This window comes from Aulostomus chinensis, chromosome 5, assembly GCF_037954235.1.
Source record: "Aulostomus chinensis isolate RoL2024-O1b breed Wild chromosome 5, RoL_Achi_v1.0, whole genome shotgun sequence".
Taxonomy (NCBI): Eukaryota; Metazoa; Chordata; class Actinopteri; order Syngnathiformes; family Aulostomidae; genus Aulostomus; species Aulostomus chinensis.
Window position 1 is genome coordinate 6,232,541 of NC_141324.1, and position 25,355 is coordinate 6,257,895.

At 42.3% G+C, this 25,355-nt stretch overlaps 1 protein-coding gene across 6 annotated transcripts in view; it reads right to left on the reverse strand.

The window, feature by feature from the left end:
• LOC147260981 (solute carrier family 12 member 7-like) overlaps positions 1-25,355 on the reverse strand; it is an 88,392-nt gene that overhangs the window by 6,632 nt on the left and 56,405 nt on the right. For all 6 annotated transcript variants that reach the window (XM_086205153.1, XM_086205154.1, XM_086205155.1 and 3 more), the window contains 5 exons: positions 15,929-16,124; positions 14,951-15,120; positions 12,470-12,601; positions 10,653-10,760; positions 888-1,057 (listed from right to left, as the gene is read on the reverse strand). In XM_086205153.1, coding sequence (XP_086061279.1) covers positions 888-1,057; positions 10,653-10,760; positions 12,470-12,601; positions 14,951-15,120; positions 15,929-16,124 — 776 coding nt within the window. The remainder of the gene's footprint in view (positions 1-887; positions 1,058-10,652; positions 10,761-12,469; positions 12,602-14,950; positions 15,121-15,928; positions 16,125-25,355) is intronic.

A 25,355-nucleotide genomic window follows, 5' to 3' on the forward strand; every position in this document is an offset into this window, starting at 1 on the left:
CTATTTCTCTCTGCCACAGTTAACTACCAAGAGTATTTCACTGTATCATCATGAGGTTTTTTTGTCCAAACATAGCGGAATTAGGTCTGTGAAAAATGGCACATTTGTTATCACACACAATTAATGAATAGTATTACAAAAAAGCAAGGAGAAGGTAAATCTGAAAACTGCAATAATACAGAGGAATGAGGGAATTGTGGCTGCATTATTGGATTTTTGCCGAGATTACTGTTTTTTGCATAAAGCTGGTACAATGAAGGGAGTGTGCTCTAAAAATACCAAAAAATATCTTCACTTTTAATATCAACTTATTTTGAACTTTCTGGGTAAAAGTTAAAATTAGCTGACAAAACAGGGCTGTCGCCTCACAGCAAGAAGGTTCCAGGTTCCAGCCTGGCTTGACCACAGGGTCTGTCTGTGTTGAGGTTGCATGTTCTCCCTGTGCCTCCGTTAGTTCTCTCTGGGTACTCCAGCTTCCTCCCATAGTCCAAAGACATGCAAGTGGGGAGTACGCTAATTGAATACTCTAACTTGACTGTAGGCATGGCTGTGAGTGTTGTCTGGCTATTTGTGTTGGCCTGTGATGGACTGGTGACCCGTCCAGTGTGAACCCTGCCTCTTGCCCGAGGGCTGCTGAGATAAGCTCCAGTCGCCCCCCCCTCCCCGTGACCCCTAACAGGATAAGTGGTAGAAAATGGATGGATGGACAGATAATCACATGTCATGGTTGTAGCATAGAACCAGCACCATCTATGCATACAAGATGATAACACAAGTGAATTAAATGCATGTTCAAAATATTTTTATTTTTTAGTAATCATTTGAATATGAGAAAAAAGTTCTTTCTTCTAAAACAAAACAGGAAATGCAGAGTTGCATCTACTTACGGTTTCATATTAAACATGTCTTTAACTCCCATGCCTTCTCTGTTTCGGTTTCTCTCATTCACTAGCTTGTCTTTAGTCCAGGTCATGTGGACATGATCTGGGACACCACCTGAGGCTTTGTCAGTTGTTGTAGAGTGAGATGCTGTGTTGCGATCATGAATCAGCTGGGCCTGGAAAAAAAAGGTCATAAAATGCAACAGCATCAACTTCAGATCACAGCAATATGCTGATTCTTTTCCAGTTCACAAAAAAAAAAACCTCAAGTCCCTCAAATTGAAATTGAAGGTATTGAATTTATAAATAATTTAAAGTTGACCCCCACAGTTCTACACAGTTAGACATACAAAGAAGTATAAGTGAACAATAAATAAAATGCAAGGCCTCTTAATTTAGTATTTCCCTAGATTTATATGGGATTGCTATTGACTTTGAGAGTTTACCTCTAACATCATCAATGTGTTGTTTCCATGTCAATTTATGATCAGTCACAACCCCTTGAAATTTTGTCTCAAAAAAACTTTTGATTTGTTCATAACCAATCTTTAATTCAATATGTCCCTCTATTTCCTTTCGATTTCCAAATGCCATAAATTTATTTTTCTTAATATTAAGAGACAATTTATTGACATCAAACCAAATTTACAGTGTTCCTAGTTCCTCTTCAAAAGACAATGCAAGTTCCTGTAAATTATTCCCAAAGCAAAATACATTTGTGTCATCTGCAAAAATGATAATTTTAACAATTCTCTAACATTACATACAGCGTTAAAATAAAGTATTAAAAGTTTTGGTCCAATCACAGTCCTTGGTCCTGACCTATATTATTTATTTCCACACACTGATGCCTATTTCCCAAGTAACCTTTCAGCCAAGAGTAAGCTGCACCTCATATCCTGTACTTTTCGATCGCCTCAATAACTGACTGTGATCTATGGTGTCAAAAGCCTTCTTTAAGTCATTATACATCCCAATAGAGTACTCATTATTTTCTATCACTTTTGTTATTTATTCAACCATCTCCATTACTGCATAAGTCATAGTTCTGTTTTCTCTGAATCCATATTGGTGTTCACTTAGAAATTTGTATCTATCAATAAAAAGATTGGATTGTTTAAAAAATAGTTTTTCCTGGAGTTTTGAAAACTGAGGATGAAAGGATATGGCTCTGTAATTCTCAATACAATGCTTATCACCATTTTTAAAAATTGGTATTACCTTTGATAATTTCATACTGATAGGAAAAACTTACTTTCGAAAAGACTGACTGCATACAGTATGTAGCTCACATGTGTTACTATAGACACAATAACTTCTTTAATGATAACCATATCACCTAAATTTATATCAGTCGATCTTTTGTTTTTGAATTTTCTTACAAATTCGATTAACATCAGTTTTATTTATCCCACAAAGGAACTGTGGACATAGAACACAGAATTGATATTATCAATTATCAGATTACTAAACAGGTCTTTTTAAAGTTAAAGTTAAACTTTATTGTCCCTGAGAGGGCAAATTAGGCTGCAGCATGGTAACAGACACTAGAAGAGGTACAACAGCCCTACATTGATGATGGGCACAACATCAAAGCTGCAGTGAAATTAAAACACACACACACACACACACACAAGGAGGCACACTGTTGTGGTCATCAAAATGCAGTCACAAGAACAGCAAAACAACCGTCCTGCCATCTTCATAAATAAAAATTTAAATTTGAAATTTACAACTGAATCAAATCTTATGAAAGAACAACATTATCCACAATGTAATACAAAACCAGCAGTAACTCCCTTAATTGCTCCCCACGGAAATAAATAAAGTTTTCTGAATCTGAATAAATAAATAAATAGATATGTGCCCCTATATGGGGCTATAAGTCACCTCCATTTCTCTGCATTAAGGAGGGTGATGGCTGAGGGAATGTATGCATGTTTGTATCTGTTGGACTTAACTCAGGGGAATCTTAAACACCCAGAGGGGGAGGGACTCAAACTCCGACTGAAGAGTGAAATTCTAAAAGAATAGAATTAGCCTCCTTCACCACTTGCCTATTATACGATACAGACAGATTACTCTGCTAGACACCAATGATTTTGCTACTGATGGTAACTATTTTTGAAAAAGCATGCCAGTTTATTAGCGTTCACACTGCCAAACCAACAGATAAAAGAAAATGTCAAAACTGATTCAATGTAGGATTTGTAAAAATGGGTCATCAAGGTTTTGTCAATGAGAAATTTGGCAAGTTTCTTTGCAGAAAAGTTGCTGTTGGCTGTTTTTGCAAATTATTTCTGTGTTATCCTTGGAAGGTGAGCATATTATCAATGGTGGAACCCACATATTTGTATTTAACAACAGAGTCTACCTTTTGGGCATCAATAACAGGGCACTGAGTTGCAGGAGCATTGCATGTAAAGTTGATGCACATGTCCTTTGTCTAATACCCTTTTCACACTGAAAAATGTGGGTCAATGCGGGTTTTTGGACCTGCGTTTCCTCGGCATTAGGGTGCATTCAAGCTTCCACAGACCCAGGTCTGAACTCCTGCTGTGAGGGCTGCGTGCCTGTGTTTTTCTCTCTCGTATGTTATCGCGCTGACCACGTCATCATTTCATGTAATCGTGCGCAGAACACTAAGAGGTAAACAAACAACAACGTGGACGTCGCAGAGTCTAACGTTAGCATTGTCGTTGCGTGTGTTGCAATGTTGTCTCTTTTAAAAAGCATACAAACTTGTCGCAGATTGGAAAATGACCGAGTGCTAATGCAGCGAAGGAGGATGGAGTTTTTGGCTAGTCTGAAAGGGAGCTGAAGAAGCTACAGGTGAAGCCTGACAGGCGGCAGAGTGACAAAATCAGGATGCAACAGGAAGGTCGCGTGAAACCTGAGATGACGCAGGTTGCCTTTTTCACTTTGCAGGCGAGCCGAGCAGAGCTTAGCTGAGCCGCTTAACACCTGGGTTGCTTGAGTCAGTCGACACAGGTCAAAATGGTGAGTCGACCCTTTCAGAGTGCTGAAAAACCCATGTTGACCCACGTTTTTGGTGCAGTGTGAAAGGGGCTTTAGATACACTGAGGCTAAGAAACAAATGTTTGCACTAGTTTAAAATGTAGTCAATCTCAGTGCCATGGCCAGATTCATTATCATGGAGGAGACTAACAATCACTGTTGTCTTCAAACTTCAAAATGTGTCTGTTTGAAAACTGACTCCTATGGTCATAGATATATATATAAGAGGTAAAGGAGTGATGAGAGGACACACCCTTGAGGTGAGCCAGTGGATGAAGACATCACTCTTGACATATACCCATTCACCCTCACCCTCTGAGATCTTTTAAAGAGGAAGTCCAGAATCCAGCCGGCGAGTCTGAAGTAAAAACCAAAATTGTTAAGAAGCCTATCCACCAACAGGTGTGGCTGGTTGGTGTTAAACACAGGCAGTAAGTCCACAAATAAGAACTGCATCATGTACACCCCACCCTCTCCTATATGCAAGCTGAAGGGATCAGGGGTTTTCATCACCAGACACAACAATTTTGTTTGTCAAAGTTAAGCCAACACACACAAAATAGGCATTAAAATCTGTTCAAAAATTTTTCACAATAGAACCAGCTATCGACAAAAGAGCTTGGTAATTCAGATTTATAATGCCTATTCTGAATGATAAGTTTTTTCACTTTCCAAGTCCTTTGAATATTATTTTTACTATCTTCTAATTGTTTATTATAATAGTCCTTCATCTGTAATCTTGATGTCAGTCAGTTTATTCTTATACAGCTTGTATTTCTCTTCACTTTCACAGCTTCTCAATTGTAAATGTTTTGTATATCGTGAGTTTTTCTTTTTACATGCCTTTTTTTTAGACTTTTAGTCATCCATGGCTTTCCATTTTATTCATCTTTCACCCATCACTTCCTAATAGGACAATGTTTATTGTAAAACTCTGAGAGTGGACAAAAATACATCATAGGCATAGGCAGCTCTTATTAATGCATTTTACCCTATAGATTTCATATCCTTCTAACACAATATCAGCATGCTTTTCATTTGTTAACCAAGTCTCACTTATTGCAATAATTTGAAATGAATGTTTTAATGTCTTTAGATAATTTTTCATTTGAACATAATTTATATGGAGGCATCTACTGTTAATATGCATGTTTGAAAAGAACTCCAGATTAAGTTCATTAAACTGTTTCTCAGAACAATATTGAGAATTTATTTTGTCATTATCAAAATTTACCTCCGGAATAATGACATTTTCAAGATTGTTCCATCAAATTTTGAAACCTTAGATCAAATTCGTCCCTATCTGGCACAATAAATAATTAATTTCACGTCTCAATGAGCAGTTTCTGGGCTTCGTAAGGAGAGGTGAGACCTGGCCAAGATTTCAGTTGTCATCAAGTGGCCTACTCTATCTACCAGGAAACAGCTCCAACATTTCTTCAGGTTTGCAAACTTCTACCGGCAGATTGCCTCATAACCTCTGACCACTCACCTCTACCTCCTCTTCTTTATTCTGGACTCCTGAAGCTGATCCAGCTTTCACCAATTACAACAGCTGTTTATCTCTGTTTCCATCCTCTTGCACCCATATCCCTTGCTGCAGTTTTCATAGATGAGGATGCCTCAGACACTGGAGTTGGAGCATTTCTTTCTCAATATTCACCAATGGATAACAAACTTCACACCTGTACTTTCTTTTCATGTGGACTGTTGCTTGGCTGAGCAGTTACAATGTGGGCAAGTGGGAAGTGTTTGTTGTGGTCCTTACTTTAGAGGAGCGAAGGCACTGGTTGACGGGAACAGCCTATGCCTTCGGCCCTTCAGCATTTGGACTGATGGAAGGACCTGGCATACCTGCGCCCCACCCGCCGCTTCACCGCTTCCTCTTGCCGCACACACATTAATGCCCAAGACTACCCCCCCACACACACACACACACACATTAGCTGGGTTTACATGGAGTCTAATATTCCAATTAGAATTGGATTAGAAGCCCAAACCAAATAAAAATGTTCCATATAAACACCTCAATCCGAATAAAGAGGCCTAAACCGAATGGAATTTCATTCGGTTTCACAGGGGTAGAATATTCCTTTTCCCAAACCGATCAGATGTGAAATCTTATCATGTAAATGGTGAAATGGAATGCTGTCAGGCTGTGTTCTTTCTGCGCATGCTCTGTCTTGACATAAATGCGCAGTGACGTTTCCTCACTTGATAAAAATGGCGGCTTCCAAGCAGCAGTGCATGCAGAACTGGTCTGCGGGGGAGAGTTTATTTTTAATACAAACTCTCAAAGATCTGAACATTATCGCACGCTTAGACAGTAGGAAAACAAGAAATTCTGAACTGTTCAAAAAAGTCCACAAAAAACTCAACGATGCCGGCATCGACCGAAGTTCAGTCACGTGATGTTTACATCGCTCTGCACGTGACACACAGCCATGAAACGGCTGTTCCGATTAGATGAAGTGGCACATGTAAACACCAGATCGGAATAGATCACGTCACATGTAAACAGTTGACCTGAACTCTTCAATCGGAATAATTTCAATCGGAATGAAGAAAAAGTCTGCATGTACACGTGGCTACTGTAGCTGCTCTGGTGTTGGAAATAGAGGTGATTACTCATGATGCTGGCTGAATGAGCCCATTCCTGAGAATGTTCCTGTTAGCTGTCTTTATATTCCTTCGTTGGTCAGATTCAGTGTCCTACAGCCTTTCTTTCCATGTCTCCAGATACTTATCTGTTTCTTAATGCCTACTCCATCTGTGCCTGAGGAAAATCATCCCATAAATCCCAATCTGGTCTCCTGCATCCCATCTCCATTCCCCAGTGGCCTTGGTTGCAGATGACTTCCTTCAGAAGGTATTTAAGTCATTCTCACTTAATTGATCGGTTCTCAAATTGCTTCACAGCCCACAGCTACTCAGACTAATAGCTTAGTCAATCATGTTTTGCGGTTACATGGTGTTACCACTGACATTTTCCTAATGAGGTCCCCAGTCCTCTTCCCAGGTAGGGCCACGGCCAGCCTCTTGTCAGGTTGTAAACCAATCCAACAAACAGATAGTGAGAGACAACCAGGAACTGGAGTGGGCATTGTGGTGTGTGGCAGCCTGTAACCCTGTCTCTTGGTGCACCCAATTACCTAGTGTTCCGACACCTCCCTCAGCTGGTCATCCATGAGAACAATGCCCTTAACTGCTGCACTACGTTATCTATCACACCTGTTTGGAGCAGGAAGTGGTGGTTCCATCAAGGCGTGTTCACATCAAACATGACGCAAAAATATTTGCGTGAATTTGATCGCTGGATAGTATGTTTTTATTTGCGTCATTCACGTGAACTTTTTTCCCCCGCGATGAGAGTTTGTTTAACGCCATGTCTTTCCATCATCAACCATGGCTGACCTAACAACCGTTGCTGGCTTGTATCTGTTGTGGAACTCCCAGATACGGCGGAAAACCAAACGCTGCTGTATCTGGATCCATGGCATAATCCGGAGGACCACACAGCTGGGTGAATTTCACAGCTTTCTCAAGGAACTGTGTCTGGACTACGGTCGCTTCCACTGGTACTTCAGGCTGACGAGGCCCAGTTCTATGACCTGTTGACAAGGATCGGTCCCAGGATATCACAGACAGACCCCAACTACAGGTGCCAGGACCACTGACTGGACTTCACTGACGCCAAGGGATGTAAACACTGATAGGCTCTCTCAACACAATGTCACATACATTTTTTTCTCAAGTTGAATATTTTCAACTTGCGTAAAGACATGAATACACGAAATTTGCATCATGTTATTTCGTCGCCTGGTGAGTATACACACAAATTTGCGTCTAATCACATCTCGACATAGATTTTACATGTAAACTCGTCGCGTTTGGTGTTAACACACCTTCAGTCTTGGCCAACATCAGACATGACTGGCAGATTTGGACTGATGAAGGGCTGCTCCCCTGGCTCAGCAGCAGGTTTGGCTATCCATTAGCCCCTATACTATTGACTTTTTTAAAACCAGGGTTCCTACACAGGCATCTCTGCAACACAATACAGATATTGGCTGTAGAAATTTCTGTCTCCTCTCCAACTACGGCCTTAAGTAAAGTAAAGAAAAGTAAATTTACTTCAATATTTGACAGAATTTTAAATGCAAGATTTTTAATCGAGGAATTTTCAGTTTGTGTTATTGTTACTTAAGTTAAGGATAGTTGTACTTTTTTAATTACTGCAGGTCACAGTATTGCATCTGTCATCAAATTCAGGGTAACATGGTCACAAGTACCACAACTTATTTTGCTGAGTCTTCATTCAATTAACACAGTCACCCATTAAAGTATAGCACCAGTGGTCCTGTTTCATTCCTGTTACCTAGTTCTTTATACACTGCTCAAAAAAATAAAGGAAACACTTAAACAACACAATGTAACTTCCAAGTCAGTCACACTTCTGTGAAATCAAACTGTCCACTTTGGAAGCAACACTGATTGACAATCAATTTCACATGCTGTTGTGCAAATGGAATGGAATAGAAAACAGGTGGAAATTATAGGCAATTAGCAAGACACCCCCAATAAAGGAGTGGTTCTGCAGGTGGTGACCAAAGACCACTTCTCAGTTCCTATGCTTTCTGGCTGATGTTTTAGGCACGTTTGAATTCTGGCGGTGCTTTCACTCTAGAGGTAGCATGAGACGGAGTCTACAACCCACACAAGTGGCTCAGGTAGTGCAGCTCATCCAGGCTAGTACATCGATGCAAGCGTGGCAAGAACATTTGCTGTGTCTGTCAGCATAGTGTCCAGAGCATGGAGGCACAACCAGGAGACAGGCCAGTACATCAGGAGATGTGGAGGAGGCCGTAGGAGGGCAACAAACCAGCAGCAGGACCGCTACCTTCGCCTTTGTGCAAGGAGGAACAGGAAGAGCACTGTCAGAGCCCACCAAAATGACCTCCAGCAGGCCACAAATGTGCATGTGTATGGTCAAAAACAGACTCCATAATGGTGGTATGAGGGCCTGACATCCATAGGTAGGGGTTGTGCTTACACCACGCAGGACGTTTGGAATTTGCCAGAGAACACCAAGATTGGCAAATTCGCCACTGGCGCCCTGTGCTCTTCACAGATGAAAGCAGGTTAACACTGAGCACATGTGACAGTCTGGAGATGCCAGACTCCATGTGCTCGCCAGGGGTAGCCTGACTGCCATTAGGTACCGAGATGAGATCCTCAGACCCATTGTGAGACCATATGCTGGTGTGGTTGGCCCTGGGTTCCTCCTAATGCAAGACAATGCTAGACCTGATGTGGCTGGAGTGTGTCAGCAGTTCCTGCAAGACGATGGCATTGATGTTATGGCCTGGCCCGCTGTTCCCCAGACCTGAATCCAATTGAGTACATCTGGGACATCATGTCTCGCTCCATCTACCAACGCCATGTTGCACCACAGACTGTCCAGGAGTTGGCGGATGCTTTATTCCAGGTCTGGGAGAAGATCCCTTAGGAGACCATCTGCCACCTCATCAGGAGCATGCCCAGGTGTTGTCGGGAGGTCACACAGGCACGTGAATGCCACATACACTACTGAGCCTCATTTTGACTTGTTTTAAGGACATTACATCAAAGTTGGATCAGCCTGTAATGTGTCTTTCCACTTTAATTTTGAGTGTGACTCCAAATCCCGACATCCATGGGTTAATAAATTTGATTTCCATTGATAATTTTTGTGTGATTTTGTTGTCAGCACATTCAACTATGTAAAAAAACAAAGTATTTAATAAGAATATGTCATTCATTCAGATCTAGGATGTGTTATTTTAGTGTTTCTTTTATTTTTTTGAGCAGTGTATTTTGCTTATAATGAAGGTGATAGATGTTAACATGTTTGGATAACAAAGCAGATGCTGTGGAGTTATTCTTGATCCAACAAAACAAATTGTAATGTTGACCTTGTACATTAAAACACAATTCACTGAATTTAACATTAGCAGGGGTGCTAACGAACCAAAAACTCCACATTCCAAAGAGGTTGGGAGAGACTCCCAACTGGAAGACTCTGTACATAGATGTACAGGAAATGCTTGTTTGGATCACACATACTGTATCATTCATCCCTATACATGTCAAGAAAAATCCATTATCTTATTTTTACTGCAGAGTGAGTATAAACCCTTTTACCCTTAATGATCTGAAACCCCAAATGCAGCCAACTGCGGGGACTTCAGTATACTAAGGAAGGTATCAGTTTGATTCTCTCTGACTATCTGGCAACATCTACAGCAGGGTGAATGGAAGGAATGAATGACATAGATGATTATGATGGCAAGAAAGAATAGAATGTGTGAAAATGGGGAGCTACAGTGTGCCATCTGGTTGTTGTGACTACCTCAGCCTTTGGTATGTACATCTTGGAAGCATGCAGGATGATGTTGAAGGAGAAGGTTTCAACACCTGATGACTTCCTCCTCTTTATGGAGCCAAGCAAAACATCCATGATGCTCTAAATCTGACCGTGTTGTCCCATCATAATGCAAGCATTAGGTCACCAGAGGAGCACAAGTTCAACAATAGTACAGTAGGTGGCAAGGAGGGAGGCCACAGACAATTATCATTTTTCAGTTTCAGTCTACTCCTCTCAAAACACCTAGTTGATGTTTAACCCTTGAAAACAAGTCATATCAAATTCATTGGTCTATTATTGTAGTTTTTCAGTGCATGACATTTGCTATTATGTGAGTAAAACTGTACCTCTCTCTCCCTCTCCGTGCGGGACAGCTGCATCTGTTTGAGCATTTGAGACCTCTGCTCCATCACTAGGGTCTTTTCATAGGTGAAGGCGGAGATGTCACTGTCATGCTAGGAGCAGACGCAATAAGATAAGATAGGAAATGAAAATAAACGTGATGATAATTTGTTGGTCAAAATCTACAAAGTTTAAAAACTGTAGCGGATCATTCCATCAATAAAGTTTTGATATGGTCAAGGATATAGAAAGCTAAATCTATTAAATGGCATTTTACGAAAAAAGGTTCCTGAACTCTCCATCCAGTCAGCTGGAGCCTATTTCAGCTGACAATCAGCGAGAGGCAGAGTATACCCTGGACATGGTCACCAGGGAAGTAAGGATCGAACCAGCGACCCTTCAGTTGCTAGCCATTCTACCTCTGAGCCTTGTGACCCCCAGGTTCTTGAACACATTTCTTAGTAAATTATAGAGTTTACCTGTTTGTAAATTTTTTTTCTTCCTCTACCTAGGGTAAAGGTTTTAGGCCAGACACTGAAAACTGGATATCACTAAAGACAGTGACACCAGTGACATTCCATACTCAGATTAGTCCTTTTTTTTCCATACTTTAAAACATGCTTAACATAGTTTTTTTGAAGACTCATTCCCTCAATTTAATTCATCTGTGTCCACAAGATAGAACTTACTCCCTCTATTTAGATGTTTTATATTTTGGAAAAAGAGGTGGCATGGTGGTGCAGTGGTTAACACTGTTACCTCACAGTAAGAAGGTTCTGGGTTCGAGCCCGGGCTCGGGCACGGGATCGCTCTGTGTGGAGTTTGCGTGTTCTCCCTTCGCCTGCATGGGTTCTGTCCGGGGAATTCGACTTCCTCCCACAGTCCAAAGACATGCAACTGGGGACTACACTAATTGGATAATTGACGTAAATTGGGGCTGCTAAGATGGACGGATGGATTTTTCCGCACTATAAGGTGAATCAGATTATAAGGCGCACCCTCAATAAATGGCCTATTTTCTTCATATACAGGGCGCACCGCATTATCAGGCGCATAGAATATAAACGACTCTAGTGGCTGGTGTTGCGTTATGCATCCACTAGATGGAGCTGTGCTAAAGGGAACGTCAACAAAACAGATAAGTCAGTCGGTCAAACTTTATTAATATAATACAAACCAACGTTCTGACAACACTGTTCACTCCCAAAACAAGTTGCATTCACAAACGTGGAGGAGAGCTTTTCCCTGATTCAGTAAACACGTAAAAGAAACAGTCTGATACTGCTACGGTAAATCAAACGTTAGTGCAATCACAATATAGTAACTTTCGAAGTTGCTGCTGTTGTCTGGCAGTTCAGTGACAATACCGTTTTTACCGCCGTTACTTCAGCGACGCCCCCTGACTACGGTAGCCATAATTAACTAATATTTATCCATATATAAGGCGCATCGGATTATAAGGTGCACTGTCGGTTTTTGAGAAAATTCAAGGATTTTGGGTGCGCCTTATAGTGCGGAAAATAGTTTATGGCCTTAAATTGACTAGATTGACAGAACATGTTTTATCTTGGGGCCTCAAGATATTCTTCTCAGTCTTTTGCCACTGTGTAATATCAACTGGAGAAACATTAAGCCTTCCTTTGAGGGTTTCATAAATTTATTCAATTTATGTCACTATTATTATAACTGACGATTCAAATTTTCAGTATTTTCAGTATTGTTTCTATTGCCTCTATGTGCATCTGGGTTTTCATATATTTTTGTAATGACAATAGCAATAATAATTAGATTCAGAAATGAGGACGAAGAATGACAGCCTCACCATCTCAACAACCTCCACCACTGCATCAAGACGTAGATGGTAGAGAAACACCTGGAGATCTTTCTTCATCTGGATAGAGTTGTCATCCATCTGGGCCACCGTGAAGATTCGCATTTTACACTTTCTCCACACCTACAGAGGGAGATTCACTATAACTGAAACGTGTAACTACTTCCAAGCACTAGGCAGCACTATTGCAAAGCAGATACTCGTTTGAGATAGTACAGTCCCACATTTGTTTATTTTTGAAAAATGTGTTAAGCCAGGGTGCATGAGGTTGTGATTTATAAGGTAAATGCATGACTTACCCAATTACAAAGATGGACACTGTTCAGTTTTTCTCATAAAATGACTTTGTTAAATTTGCTTCTAATAAACAAACATGGGGTATTGACCACAGTATGAGAGTGATTTTCAGGTGATGAATCGTTCCAATCCAGACTGTTGATGTTGGTTTTTAGCTCAAATCAAAATGTGGATAACTGAGAGTGGCTGGATAAAAAATACATATACCTTGAGAGTTTGTAAACTGATTTTTGGACAATTTTGCTATTGAGTAAGGCATCATTATCATCAAGCCAAATGTAAGTGACTAGCTCTTTTTCCCTTTTGGGGTGAAGTGGGCAAAAAGAAGCAATATAGGAAGGACAAAATGTCCTTAATTCACCTATCCTTGAGTACTTGAAAGGCTAATATTTCACTGTCCCATCTGGACTGTATCCACTTTTATTTACTTAATTCATTTCATTTAACTTAGTTAAATATTTGCATTGTGTTTGTGTCAAGACCTTAGATTTTGTCAGTTCTTGTTTTATTTTTAAGTTCACTTCCCTTCTGTGTTACTTCTTGTCTTTGTCTGTTTCCCACCTTTTTTTTAGTCTTACCTGTGACTTGTCAGTTGATCAGTCCCTGTCAGCTATAACCCCGTTCCCAGCATATTTTGGCCATTCACCTCTTTCCTTGCCCTTGTGCTCTCCCAACTGTTTAATGTTGTTAAAATACTTTGAATGCAATATGGGTTAAATGTCAGCAAAAAGAAGTTGTCTTAAGCTCTGCCAGCAAAACATCCTAGCTTGACTTAAGTTGTTTCCCAACCTGTCCACATACAGGTCCATGTAAGGCAGTGACTTCACTTAATTTTCTGTTTCAGTTCTATTTCTGATGGCAACAGAAATGGCCGCTGTGATCGAGCTTCAAAAATGTTTGGAGAAATGATTTATTGCTTTGCATTAGATGCTTGAGAAGCTTTGCAAGCAATTCTGAAAGCTGTTTGACATTCAGAAAACAGTGACAGTAAAAAAAAATCATAAATTGGTAATTTTTACAGTTTCAGCTACTTTCAGCTCAATGTTGAGTCAATGAGCAATGGTGAGTATGAAAAAATGTGTGATTTGGCTGATGAAAAGAAAAGCTGAATTCATCATTTGTATGAGCATAGAACAGCACTATACTGTGCTACTGTACTGGGGCATAGTGCAGCACTGTACCATAATGATATCTTTGTAATGGCAGATTGTACACACATTCTACACCATAACATTCTACTATCATCATATTGCACAACCCTACATCTATATTAAATTATCCCGTTCAATTTGAGAATAACAGTTGAAACAAAAAAAGCTTTCTTTTTGTGCTGGGCTGGTAAGGCCTATCAGACATACAAAAATGAGAGTTTGAATTTAATCACTGAGATGCTTTTGTTTTGGATATCAAGAAATGATCGTTTAAAGAACGAAGATCAGTTCATAGAGAGCAGAAGAGGCTTTCAAGGAGGTGAAAGAGATCTTAGTTGAATTTCCCTTTCGTCTTCCCTTATATACAGGAGGTAAAAGCAATCATTTTAAAAAAAATCAGCCAGAACTCTTACTTTCTAAATTCATTAATCAATTTACAATACAGAGATTAATATCAAGTGATAACCATCTGTATATTTTTGACAAAATAGTTTATTCTTGATAGTAACTCCAATTATAAAAATATATGCAAATTTTCTGCAGGGCGGGCTTATATTTTGTAAGAATTATGTATGTTACAAAGGATTTAACTGGTTGCACCTGTGGATAGCAGACCTGAAGAAAAATGATGGTATATTTTTCTATGCATACCACATCATATAGTGTTATCAAACATCTTTATTTTTAATTTCCTTCATTATTGATGAGTTGTCCTCATTTATGAGTATACGACAAAAAAATTAAGATACAAAAATCAAATAATACAAGTATATTTATTGTATTTAATTGGTGTGTTTGTCGTTGATTGATGCAAATACATTTGTTATGAATGATTCTAAGGTGATGTTACAGCTGTTAACAAAGACATTAAAATTAAACTAAAATCTGTGAATCTCAATCTACAACATAAAAATATTGTCCTTATCTTCAGAAATTGTTAATTTGAGTGTTAATGAATGCTAAATTGAAGGGTATAGTGGCACTTGACAATAGAAAGGCCCAGGCAGCATAAAAACAAAGTTACCTTGTGTTGACGAAGTAAAAATGGCAGCAGCATCAGCAGTCCACCGTCATGTACAATCCACCAAACATCAATGGTACCTTCCTTCAGACGCTCCCGATTACTCGGGAAATGGTCGATGTTCTTAGCAACCATCAGAGCCTGATGTGCTTCTGTTGTCTCCCTGACAGTTTCTGAGAGAACAAAGGCATTTTAAATTATAATGACATGTAGAAAAATATTTTTGATTAAACCTAGTGATGTCCTGATCCAATTCCATACATACTTAATTTTTGCAACAACAACAATAATAGTAATAACTGTCATTTCTGTAGTGTGTTTCTAAAATCCAAGGCCACTTTGTGAAAGTGAAAGTACATTGAGTATACACTGCAGTCAGGGCAATGCCATGATGCTGTTCTGACAGAACAACTGCCATCAACAAGTTAATTACTCAGAAGCAGGTTGACCTCTTGTAAGAGAAGAAGAGGCTGCAAGCAGGCTGTTCTGATAGTGAAGGAAGTTTATCTCGATTTAGAGTGCTCTCTGCATATGGTACTTGAGTGTGTGTTTGTGTCAGCAGATTATTTATACATCTGTTTGATAAATAGTTGTTTAATATTTTCCTACATAGGAGATCTGGGCTTTCATGCTAGTTGTAGAGAACACTCAAGGTTTTACATTCATTCATTCATTCAGAGCAGCTACAGGTATCTGATGCGTGTGACTTATCATGTTTTTTTGTTGCAATTGCCGTGATTTGCATGTAATGCATCCTCGCCCAGAGATGAGCGTATATGTCTTGCTGTGCACCCCCGTTTACCTCCCCTATGTGAGTGTGGACTGAATAGGTGTGACAAAGCAAAACAAATAATTAGCTTTATTCCTGCCCAATCCAATCTGATACTTTTAGAAAAAAAATGCCTGGACTGGCTGATATCCCCATCTCTGACATTAGATTGAGACATCCCTAATTTTACGACATGCTCCTGTGGATTTTACCAATGAAGTTTCTCCTTGCAGCAGAGTCCCGAGCTTGTTTCCAACCTGCTGGCCAGGCCATTAGAACAGTGTTGTGTTTCATTCCTCCCAATCCTGCCGACTGGATAAGCAGGGAGAATCCGTCACGCAGGTTGGATGATACCACCACATGAGTAAAACCCTTGGTTCGCTCCGCAGCCATGACTGCTTTCAAGTTCTGCAAGACCACATGGAGCAATGAGAGTGCAGAGATATATAATATTTACTAGGGGTGCAACGAAATAGTCAACTCACGAAACAATATGAAATATGAAACAGGGCTCATGAAACAAAATATGATACGAAATAAAGGTTAAAGAAAATAAAAAATCTGAATTGCAAAAATCAAATATTCTTTATTTTCTTCCTCAATATGCAGACATACAAGTTATTGCTGCATCAGTACAAAATAAAATGCTCTTTGCTTTGAAAAAACAAAATATTTGTATTTTTTCCCTTATTTAGACTACAATGCCAATACAAACGTAAAATTTCAATTAAAAAAGTGCTTTGTTGCTGTAAACAATGAGGACAACTACATTCGTGAAACAAAAGGAAAAAAAAAATGAAATAATCCTCAGGGCTGCAGTCTCATCTAGATCTATTATGTCTGACCTCAGTGAACTGTAATATTTAGCCTTCAACAGGTGCATATTCTTCTATCATGCTAGTAGTGCTCACTGCAATGTATGGTGTTGTGTACCCACACAGTTTCCACACGGTTTTTGTTTAAGCAAAAATAAGTCCGCACAACCGATTTGTTTGATGAAGGAGCGTCCTCTACTTGTTCGACCTCGTCTTCCTCCATTTGGAAATAATTAGGGCCTGAGCCCTAATTGCCTGAGCCTGAAGGTCAGGCGAAGACCCTATTATGTTTTTGTTTCTCTTCTTATTCTTCCTTTGTGCGAGGAGTGAGAGTGGAGGAGCAGAGTGGGAGAGAGAGTTTTGGCTTCTTTTTCCCTTTTTTCTGTCCTTTTTTTCCTCTTTATTCTTTTGGTGGTGGTTTGTGTAGATGTTTGTGTTTGCACTGGTTTAGTTTGGAGTTAACTTAAGTGGAGTTAAGTGGGCACTGGTAGGGAGCTGTCATGGCGACTGACAAGTTTGTCAAAGCAGTCACGGAGTCACGGCGTCAAAGTGGGCTCCGGCTCCATGTACAGCGTAGAGGAGGTGGTACTGGCTGTGGGGGAGCTGGTCGGGCAAAGTGCTGTAAAGTCCGCCGCCTGGATGAATAAGGCGGTGGTGCTTTTTTTGGAAAAGTTGGAGCAGGCGAGCAGGTTGTTGGAAATGGGGATCACAGGGAACGGGCTATTCGAACCGGTGCTGTCGCTGATGCAGCCCGCGACCCGGATCACCCTGTCGAACGTGCCGCCGTTCATAAGCGATAGTTTTCTTATCGATGAGCTGTAGCCGCCATGGGAAGGTGGTGTCGCCCATGAGAAAGGTACTTTCTGGGTGTAAGTCACCATTATTGAAACACGTCGTGTCTCATCGCAGACAGGTGTTCATGATATTAAACAACAGAGCCGAGGAGTTAAACAATCGCTTCATGGTGCGGGTGGACGGGTTCGACTACCCACTGTTCGTCACTTCCTCCCTGTTAAAATGCTTCGGCTGCGGGGAGGAGGGACATCTTGTCAGTGCATGTCCGAGCCGGGCCGCAGGGCTTGGAGCCGTGGGCGGCGGCTATCGGCGCTGCTGACAAACCTGTACCTGCGGCACGGCGTTGGACTCCCGCCACGGCACAGCGGAACGGAGCAGAAAGAGAGAGGCAAGTGGAGCAGAGCGAGCACGGGGGGGGATGAGACCGGAAAGATAGGTGACACAGGTCAGGTGAAAGGGAGGGTAATGAAAGACAAAGATAAAACTGAAGTAATTGTTTTTGTCGTCGAAGAAGAGTGATTAAAAATCTGTGCTCAGCTTCAATCGGTTATGTTAAAAAGCACAAACCAAACCAGAAATCTTGGTGTAGTCATGGACGCAGACCTGAATCTTAACAGCCACATAAAGACAATTACAAAGTCAGCCTACTATCACCTGAAGAACATATCAAGGGTTAAAGGACTGATGTCCCAACAGGATTTGGAAAAGCTTGTCCATGCGTTTATCTTCATTATACTCTACTACTGTAACAGTGTCTTCACAGGTCTCCCTAAAAAATCCATCAGACGGCTCCAACTGATTCAGAATGCTGCTGCTGGAGTCCTCACTAAGACCAGGAAAGTAGATCATATCACTCCAGTTCTCAGGTCTTTACACTGGCTTCCTGTCTGCCAAAGAATTGATTTTAAAATACTACTTCTGGTTTATAAAGCACTGAATGGTTTAGGACCAAAATACATTTCTGATCTGCTGGTACGTTATGAACCATCCAGAGCTCTCAGGTCGTCAGGAACAGGTCTGCTCTCTGTCCCCAGAGTCAGGACCAAACGTGGAGAAGCAGCATTTAGTTTCTATGCTCCACATATCTGGAACAAACTCCCAGAAAACTGTAGGTCTGCTGAAATTCTCAGTTCTTTTAAATCACAGCTGAAAACCCATATGTTTGCCGTGGTCTATTATTAAATCAAACTTGAGGCCTCTGATCTGTATCTCACACTGCACTGTAACTTATTTCTGCCTGTTTAGCTTCTATCTCTAACTTGACTTGAGCTGCAATGTAACTCCTCTAATTGTGTTGAATGTCTTTCTCTGTCTTTACTTTCTCTAATTATGTTGAATGTCTTTTTATGTTTGTTTTATGTAAAGCACTTTGAATTGCCCTGTTGCTGAAATGTGCTATACAAATAAACTTGCCTTGCCTTGCCTTGCCTAATGAGGTAGGTGAGGTGGTGGGGGAGATGGGTGAGGTGGTGGAGATGGCAGGTAATGAGGTAGGTGAGGCTGTGGAGGAGACAGGTGAGGTGGTGGAAGAGAGAGGTGAGGCTGTGGAGGAGACAAGTGAGGTGGTGGAAGAGACAGGTGCGGCTGTGGAAACAGTTGAGTCAGGCGAGATGGTGAGTGAAAAGAGTGAGACAGGTTGGTGAAACAGGTGAGATGGCAGACAAATAGTGTGAGGATGTTGCTGATATTGTGAACCCCAGCATGTCTGAAGGGGTGTCTGAGAGTATATTAGAGAGTGTGTGTGCGTCTGAGTGTGTCTGTGTGTACACCTACTCCTGCACAGCGGCGCACTAAGCGTAAGAGCATGCTGTCTGCGGTGGGGGGCTGTAAAGCCGGGCGGCTGGAGGCCCCATCAGCCACCACTGCAGACAGCGACAGTGACGCAGACGCATATCTGTCTGACTGCAGTGATGTGTCTAACATCACTGCAGGTCAAGAGAAAAAAATGCACTCTGAAAAAATGTCTAAATTGTTCTTACAACAAACAAAGGGCATAAAAGGCCTGAATATAGAAAATATTTCCCAGACAAACTACAGTTTCTGAATTCAGCAAAAAATGTCATTAAGAACAAGGCCACCTCTGATCTAACCAATCAAGAGGTTTTTAGATTAAAAAAATTGATGGGCAAGGCAAGAAAAGAACTTGATTTTTAAACATGGCTGCCTTGATTTTATTTTTTTTAATCTTTTTAGCTCCAGTGCTTTTAACCTCTCCCTCATGGATTCTTTTAGAGTGGGGATGTTGAACGTCAATGGCGCCAGGGTGGCAGAGAAGCGGGCTGTGGTGTTTGACACAGCAAGAAGGAAAAAGATTGATGTATTGTTTTTACAAGAGACACACAGCGATGTGGGCAACGCACCTGACTGGGACAAGGAGTGGGAGGGACAAGTGGTCCTGAGCCACCGAAGTACTGCAAGTGGGGGGGTGTGGCATCTGCTGTCAAGATCATTCACCCCTTCATTGCTAGTAGCAGAGCTTGCTTTACCAGGGAGATGTCTTTTAGTAAAAGCATGTTTTAATGAGCAGATGTTGGTTTTTATCAATATTTATGCTCCAACTAATGGAACAGAGAGGAAGAGCTTTTTAGAAAAAGCTAGCCTGAAACTGAACAGCTGTGGCTCGGAGGAGTTTTTGATCTTGGGTGGGGATTTTAATTGTACAGAAAATGGTTTGTTAGATCGAAACCATGAAGAGCCTCAGCCAGGGTCCCAACACCCTCTGAAGCAGCTGGTCCACTCCCACGGCCTTGTGGATGTGTGGAGGCGGATGCATGCAGACTGCCAGCAGCATACATGGTCTCACCTTGGAGATGGCAGGGTTTCTATGGCTAGGCTTGACCGTTTTTACTGTTTTAAGAATCATTTTAATGTTTTTAAAAGCTGCAGCATCACGCCAGCTGGTTTTAACGATCATTCTTTGGTTGTATGTAATGTTTCTATAAAAAATATTTTACCGAAGAGTACCTACTGCCATTTAAATTCGGTTTTATCTTTTGATAAAGGTTTTAGAGAGGCTTTTAATTATTTTTGGACTAGTTTCAGACGTAGGAAAACTGATTTTACATGTCTTAGGCAGTGGTGGGACCATGGTAAGACAAAAATCAAACTCCTGTGTCAGCAGTATTCTCTCAATGTCACACGCGATGCATGCAGATCTATTAAGAGAGCTGGAGAGTGAGATCATGGACTTGGAGAAATTGAGTGCATCCACAGAAAATTGAGGATATACTGAAATCCTCAAGTCCCAAAAAATGGCCTTAAAAGACCTGCTAGGTACGAAAGTGCGAGGTGCTTTGGTCCAGTCATAGGTCCAGAACATCACCGAGATGGATGCCCCCTCCAGCTTCTTCTTTGGCCTGGAAAAGCAACATGGACAGAGCAAGTACACTCACTCCCTGCTGTCAGACACGAGGCAGGAGCTGACAGAGCCTGGCCAGCTCAGAAAGCACGCCACGGGTTTTTATTCCTCCCTCTACTCAAGTGGGTACGAGAAGAAGAAAGACCTATTCGAGGAGTTTTGTGGCGATCTACCTCGTGTCTCAGAGGCAACAAGTGACCTACTTTCAAGAGCCGGAGCTGCATGCCGCTCTGCTAAAAATGCAGGGACGGTGGGCTCCTGGCATCGACGGCCTCACAGTCGAATTCTACAAAGTTTTCTGAGACATTTTAGCAGTCGATATTTTAGAGGTTTTTAATGAGAGCTTGGCTGCAGGCACATTACCAGTTTCCTGCCGCAGGGCTGTCATAGCCCTCCTGCCAAAGAAAGGCAACCCACAAGAGATAAGGAACTGGCGCCCTGTGTCACTCCTGCACAGACTACAAAATATTATCCAAAGTTCTAGCTACCAGGCTAAGGGATGCCATGGAGGAGGTCATCCACCGTGACCAGACCTACTGTGTCCCCAGCAGGTCTATGGCGGACAATGTCCACTTAATTTGGGACGTTTTGGACCTCTCTAGCCTTTTGGGGCTTAACACTGGACTGATTTCGCTAGACCAGCAAAAGGTGTTTGACCGTGTTGAACACCGCTTTCTATGGAAAACCATGGAGGGGTTTGGGTTCCACATGAGTTTTATTGCCAAGATCCAGGCATTGTACACAGGCATTGAGTTGAACTGAACGGCAGTCTGTGTGCTCCCTCAGGGTGTGTAGAGGCGTTATGCACTCTCCCTCGAACCCTTCCTCTGTCGGATACGCTCAAGCATTGCTGGTTTGGTTTTACCTGGTTTTAATAAGAACATTGTTTTATCCGCTTATGCTGACGACATTATAGTGATGATAAAAAATCAAAAAGATGTTGACATTTTACATAAATTAATTGACTCTTAATATTTTATCTGCTGCGAAGGTAATCTGGAACAAGAGCGAAGCCCTCGCTGTCGGTCAATGGAGTGGTGGTCTCCCAGTGCTGCCCCAGAACCTGTTCTGGAAGAAGTCAGGATTCAAATATCTGGGAGTATTTCTGGGAGACACAAACGAAATTCAAAAAAACTGGGAAGACATCCTGGCAAAGATTGAAGGGAAAATAAAGAAATGGAGATGGTTGCGCCCCCAGATGTTCTATAGAGGTCGTGTCCTGGTGGCCAACAACATTGTAGCTTCAACGCTGTGGCGCAGACTAGCATGTCTGGAGCTGCCACCAGGACTGTTAGACATAATCCAAAGACAATTTCTTCTGGGACAATAAACACTGGATCCCAAAGGGGGTTTTGTCTTTGCCAAGAGAGGAGGGGGGACAGGGCCTAATCCTCGTAGCCAGCCACCTGCCACCTTCAGAGTACAGTTTGTTCAAAGGTTTTTAACAGGTCTGGCAGATCTGATGTGGAGAGAACTGGCCAGCTGCATGTTCAGACGGGTGAGTAACCTGGGACTGGATGCTGCTCTGTTTTTAATTTATTCTAAATTTGTAAATTTTAATGGGAAACCTCCTTTTTATAAAAGTGTTCTGATGTCATGGGCCCTTTTTAAGAGCAGTTCAGGTAAGAGCTCTAACTCACTGTTTTGGCTTTTAAATCAACCCCTTATCTATGGTGCCAGACGAGACATCTCCCGAGAGGCCATGCCAGGCTTGATGACAGCGCTGCACCGCTCCACCGCTGCAGGACTCTTCAATTCAAACAGGTGGTGGATGCAGCTGGACCTACGCTGAAAAATGCCGAGGCGTTGGGGATGCTCCTGGGGGTCCGATCCACCAGAAATATACTGGGAGTTCTTGAGCTGTGGAAAAGGAGGCTCACAGAAACAGAAAGACTTCTCTTGGCAAGGTGTGGCAGAGGGACAGAACCAAACCAAGGAGATCCTTTGCCTGATCTCCACCTGACTCCCCAGCTTGGTGAAGCCTCCGGCCCGCTGCTGGAGAAGGCCAGAGCAACAACCCTCCAAACAGAGAACAAAAAGACCCTGTAATACAATTGCGTGAAGGTGATCTGCAGGAGAGAACTGGACAAGAGGGCACTGTGCGCATGGAGTGACAGGCTCAGTGGAGATGGAGCAGCTCCATGCTGGAAAGGTGTCTACACCCCCCCCCCCCCCATCAAAAAACAGACGGCAGACCTACTACTGTAGAGGATACTACACGGTGCCATTGCTTGTAACGCCGTTGTCTCTGTCTTTAACACTGCTGTGTCAAACGCCTGCCCGTTCTGTGGTCACCCTGAAACAAATTTTCATGTTTTTATCGAGTGTGAGAGACTGTCGGGTTTCCTCACTCTTTTAACTCAGGTTTTTAACTTATTTAATGTGCAGTTCTCTTAGAAAACATTCATTTACGGTGTTACAGAGAAGAAAATAAGTAAAAAAATGGCAGCTCCTCAACTTTGTTTCCGGCACAGCAAAGCTGGCCATATACGTGTCCAGGAGAAACAGAGTTGAGGAGTGGCCAGGTCAGGACGCGGCCTCAGTGTGGCGCTGCAACGTGAGGTGCAGATTGAGGCTAGAGTTTGTTTTTTATAAAATGTCTGGTGACCTGCAAACTTTTAGCGAGACCTGGTGCAATAATGACATTTTATGTGCTATTAAAGACAACAACATTTTGCACTTTACTCAATTTTTAAAAACCTTAATTATTGACAAATTGTAGAAAAATAATGTGTTTAAATGTGTTGTTTTTAATAGTGCTTTTAAGTTTGAAAACTGTACAAGTTTATGTCTCAAATAAAGTTGAGTTAAAAAAAATCAAAAAATCTTCTTAGTGTGGGAGAGTGAGTGGAGGAGCAGAGTGGGAGAGAGAGTTTTGGCTTTTCCGTTTTTTCTGTCCTTTTTTCTCTTTCTTCTTTTGGTGGTGCTTTGTGTAGGTGTTTGTGTTTGCACTGGTTTAGTTTGTCTTTGTGTTGGTGTGTTTTTCGGTGCCCACCTTGACGGCTCTGGTTGGGAGCCGTCAAGGTGGGCGCCGGCTCCATATACAGCTTGGAGGAGGTGGCGCTGGGTGTGGGGGAGCTGGTCGTGCACAGCTCCATAAAATCCGCCGCCTGGATGAACAAGGCGGTGGAACTTTTCCTGGAGAAGGTGGAGCAGGCGAACAGGGTGGTGGAGACGGGGATCATGGTAAACGGGCTGTTCGAGCCGGTGCTGCAGCTGACCCGGATCACCCTGTCGAACGTGTCGCCGGTCATAGTTTTCTCATCAATGAGCTGTCCCGCCATGGGAAGTTTGTGTCTCCCATGAGAAAGGTGCTTTCTGGGTTGTAAGTCACCATTATTGAAACACGTCGTGTCTGATTGCAGACAGGTGTTTATGATATTAAACAACAGAGCCGGGGAGTTGAACTACCGCTTCATCGTGGGGGTGGACGGCTTCGACTCCCCGCTGTTCGCCACTTCCTCCCTGTTAAAATGCTTCGTCTGCGGGGAGGAGGGCCTGTCCGAATCGGGCCGGCGCGGCCGAAGTGGGGCCCACCCTGCAGGGTTTGGGGCCGGCTACCGCCGCCGATAGTAAACCCGTACTTGCGGCTCGGCGCCGGACTCCCGCCACGTCACAGCGAAACAGAGCGGAAAGAGAGAGGCAGGTGGAGCGGAGCGAGCACAGGGAGGTGAGTGAAGGAGGGGTGAGTGAGACCAGGATGATAGGTGACACAGGTGAACTGGTGGGGGTGACAGGTGAGGTGGTGGAGATATCAGGTGAGAGGGAGGGTAATGAGGTAGGTGAAGTGGTGGAAGAGGCAGGTGATGCTTTGGAGGAGACAGGTGAGGCTGTGGAGGTGACAGGTGAGGTGATGGAAGAGAGGTGAGCTGGGTGCCACATGTGAGATGAAAAGTGGTTTCGGTGAGACAGGTGTGTTGGGTGCAACAGGTGAAGTGACAGGTGAGTTGGATGGACCAGGTGTGGTGTTAGATGAGTTGGGTGAGGTGACAAGTGAGTTTGGTAAGACGAATAAGGTGACAGGTGAGTTGGATGAGACAGGTGAGGTGAGATGTGTGAGGGAGGCGCAGCTCCTGAGGCTGGAGTGATGGAGACCTGTGCGCCTGAGTGGATGGCTGCTCCTGTGAAGCGGCGCAGCAAACGTAGAGGTGTGCTGAATGTTGTGGTGGGCTGTAAAGCTGGTTGACTGGTTGGTCGACAGACTGCTGCAAACAGCAGTGACAGTGATGGTAGTGTGTCTGACTGCAGTGAAATGTCTCACACCCAGATGACTGCCAGTCAGGAAAATAAACTCTATCCTGCAAAAATGTTTAAATCGTTCCTACAACAAACCAAAGACATGAAGCTGTAAATATCTTTTCTGTCTGTAAATACCTATTTCTGTTCTCTCCTCTCTGTTATGCTATCTCTTGCTATCCCGGGACCAGAGTTCAATTTTCGTACCACCAACATGGCAATGTGAATGGTATGACAATAAAAATCCTTGAATCCTTGAATCATATTTTGTGAATATGTAAATAAAAAGTTTTGTAAAATTCAAAATCTTCTTCTTCTCCACGGCGTTGCTACAATGTTCTTCTTCTTGTTGTAATATGTTTATACAGTATGAGAGAGGGTCAAAAACCATTTTGTTATTGGTGAGCAGCGCCGTTGGCATTGTTTTTCTTTTTA